At 30.1% G+C, this 3,353-nt stretch overlaps 1 protein-coding gene across 1 annotated transcript; it reads left to right on the forward strand.

The window, feature by feature from the left end:
• Window positions 1-388: 388 nt before the first annotated feature.
• On the forward strand, window positions 389-3,225 carry LOC112458145 (the record flags this gene model as incomplete). The annotated part of the gene is made up of 4 exons (XM_025021589.1): window positions 389-404; window positions 1,809-2,078; window positions 2,235-2,715; window positions 3,126-3,225. Coding segments are annotated over exons 1-4 (867 nt in total), but the record flags the coding sequence as incomplete, so codon positions are not given.
• Window positions 3,226-3,353: the final 128 nt, after the last annotated feature.

Here is a 3,353-nt window from a genome sequence, read left to right on the forward strand (position 1 = left end):
TTTCTCCCCTTACCACGAATAAATGATATTTTTTACGACATACGTGCAATGTTCGAGTCTATTCAATCTTACTTCAGTGACATCTCTTTGCAGATTTTGAACCACTGGAAATTAAGCACTGGTCGATGTGAATGAACGAAAAGTCCTCGTCGGGCAAGCAATTTGCTTATAGCCCAAAAGCAAGCACTACATTCACGGTATTTGATACAGCGCATGGTGATCATGTACTGCTCATGTTACTATTGATTCTTATCCGAAAGGGTTCGCAGAAGTACTCACAGATGGTAGGTTTAATCCTTCGTTTACTGAGCAAGCGCAAAATCAGACGGTTTGACATAATCACGAAGAGCGACTCAGTTAAACGATAATTTTCGCTCCGTGAACTGCAATGAACGTCAACGAAGGTAGAACATATCTCGAAAAAGTAGCAGAAAGTTCGCATCACGATATTCTACTAAAAATAATAAATAAGCGCGTCAAGTGAAATACAATATAATATAGTATAAAACTTACACTTTCAATAATTTTCAAAATTAATTATAATTAAATTAGTATCGGTAAAATAATGAATTAATGAAATCCTTATATTATAAAAAATACGTTATTTCATATAAAATATTATTATTTATCTTGATAACAGTGATTCGATCGTTTTCAATATTTTTCTTATTTTCAATTTTAACTAATCATATTATTTTATATTACAATTTATTTTTTATTTTTTATCATTACAAAGATATTTCTTCTCTTGACTATATATCCTGTTTGTTACTTAATGTGCTGTTCATGAAATAATTCTTTCACTTACAGAAATTTAATGTGGTAATTTGGCTAGTGATTAATTACTTATTTTGAGTATTAAAAGCACTGTTTTTAATGCTTTTAATACTGAAAATAAGTAATTAATCACTAGCCCAATAATCACTTATAGTATTAAATTGCTCTAAGGGTTAATAAGGAACGTTCAACATTATAGATATATATAGTAATTTAATTTACATAATTAACTGTTACATACAAATAAAAACAAAATTCACTTTTAAGAAATTGTCGCAAAAATCCGCATTAATTTTTTGCCAGGTGTCTATACATCTGTCATAAAAGTTCGGAACTTCGTGTTTCCGAGAACACAAAAGTTTCCGAGAATAGATACGAAACTTTCTATGCTAACAAAACCTTCCTTTTTCGACGTATAGATTGATCCAAAGTGTTTTTGAGTGGCAAAGTTGAACATGGTGCATAAAACTAAACGGTTAATTCTGCTGATGTGTGCACGAATCGTTTTTATATTTCTCCGTTACAAACAAAGAGTTTATCTAAAACTTTAATTCTTAGAAAACCGAAGTACGATTAAAATAGCAAGCGATTTCATTAGAATAATAATACAAAATCTTACAAAAAATAAAAAATCTTTAAAAAAAAATCTTAAATGTTATTACTAAGAACACTTTAAATTTTTAGTTTAGTTTTAGTAAAATATTCTTTTTTTGCTTCTACTATTCATCTGTTTTTGATATTTTCCCTTAACAATTCAAATTAGTTGTAACTTATAATATTCCATGACAATATGTAAGGAATAACACAAGTGAAATTTACTATGTGTGCTACTTACAATTAGAGATACCTTTAACTACGAAACAGTCTTGAAATAAAACGCGAATTTTAATGTTATAAATAAATAAATGATTACTTCTAACAAAAAAGTAAAAAAAATTTCTGAAATAACGTAAAGAGATAATGTTTCTTCTAAATTAACAATAAGTAAAAATATTCTTTATAAAATTCTTTATAATATTCTTTATGATTAGATTTCAATTACGCCTTTGCGCTGAGTCGTCAATGTTTACGGATATTGGGCGTATGGCCCGACCCTTTTACGCCTATAAGTGATTTCCATCGGCCAAGCATAAGATTCATAATTGTTACGTGTATCCTGTGTCTTTACGTGATCGTGCCGCAATTGACGAATATGATTCTTGCCTGGGGTAATGTGGCTCGGATGGTGGAATACGTTGCCTCCGCGAACTTCAGCTTGATGGCACTATGCAAATTAGTCGGTACTTGGTATCACGGTGAAAGTAAGTTATTATATCGATATTTTTATCGTGAGAAATATAAATGTAAGGATTCGTTATTTAATTTTAACATCAATATTGTACAACAGTTTTATTCATGTAAAAACGGTCTCGATCATTCATACTATTCATACTGATGTATCATGTTTAATCCGAAAGCGCTTCGAACGTTGATGACATCGGTCATGACCGATTGGATGACTTCGAAGAACGATCGGGAACGAAATACAATGTTAAATATCGCGAGACATGGCAGAACCTTATCTCTTAGATGCTACGTGGCCTCCTCGTGTACAGTCACGTTTGGCCTTTCTCTCAATCTGCTGAAGTTCTATCGAAATATGCACCAACCTCAACGGACTCTCGTGTATCGGTTTACCTATCCTTACAACATTCAAAAGAGTCCAAACTACGAAATTACGTTTTTCACTCAACTGTTCGGCGGTATGTACTCGGCCCTCATCAACTGTACTGTCGACAGTTTCGTCTCTTTACTCGTGCTGCACATAAGCGCACAGCTAATAAATCTACGAACGGCACTCAACGATCTGGTCGACAAACTAGCTAAAGGATTTATATCCTCCTCGAAATTTAAGGAAGGTTTAGCTGCGATCACTATCCGTCACGAACATCTCATCAGGTATGCCAACAAATTTCAAAGCAGGTTATTTAATATAGTGCAAAATATTTTTAACCATTTATAGCAATTTATTTATGCGATATCATCATTAATTAGTTATGATATTTTGAAATAAAATTTAATGTGTCTCTCTCTTTCATATTTATAAAAAAAAGTGTATACAATGTCTCATAGACAAAAAATATTTTTTTGATTAAAATATTTTTTTAAACATATAATATGAGTAAAAATTCTACAAATTTTAAAAAATTTTAAGACAGACTTAAATGTGGACAATAAAAAAGTGAGATATAAGTTTACTTTCAAAAATTGAGATCTTAAATTAAATCTTTTTTAAAATTTGTACATTAAAATAATTATAATTAATCAATAAATAATTAGAGTATATATGAAATACATGAATTTTTAAGGAACGCAAAGACAGTTGACGACTGCTATAGCGCTGTGTTATTTGTACACATGTTTGCCGCTACTTTTCAACTGTGTTTTGAAAGCTTTCAAGTTTTCATGGTAAGTAAGATATATTTGTTTTCTGTATAGTTTATGTTTATGCAACAGAAAAATTTAATACATGTTAAATTTTTTAATTTTAATTTTTAATTTAAATGTTTTTAATTTTTTAGTTTAATAATGATTTC

This window comes from Temnothorax curvispinosus, unplaced genomic scaffold, assembly GCF_003070985.1.
Source record: "Temnothorax curvispinosus isolate PA1 unplaced genomic scaffold, ASM307098v1 QBEX01008722.1, whole genome shotgun sequence".
Taxonomy (NCBI): domain Eukaryota; kingdom Metazoa; phylum Arthropoda; class Insecta; order Hymenoptera; family Formicidae; genus Temnothorax; species Temnothorax curvispinosus.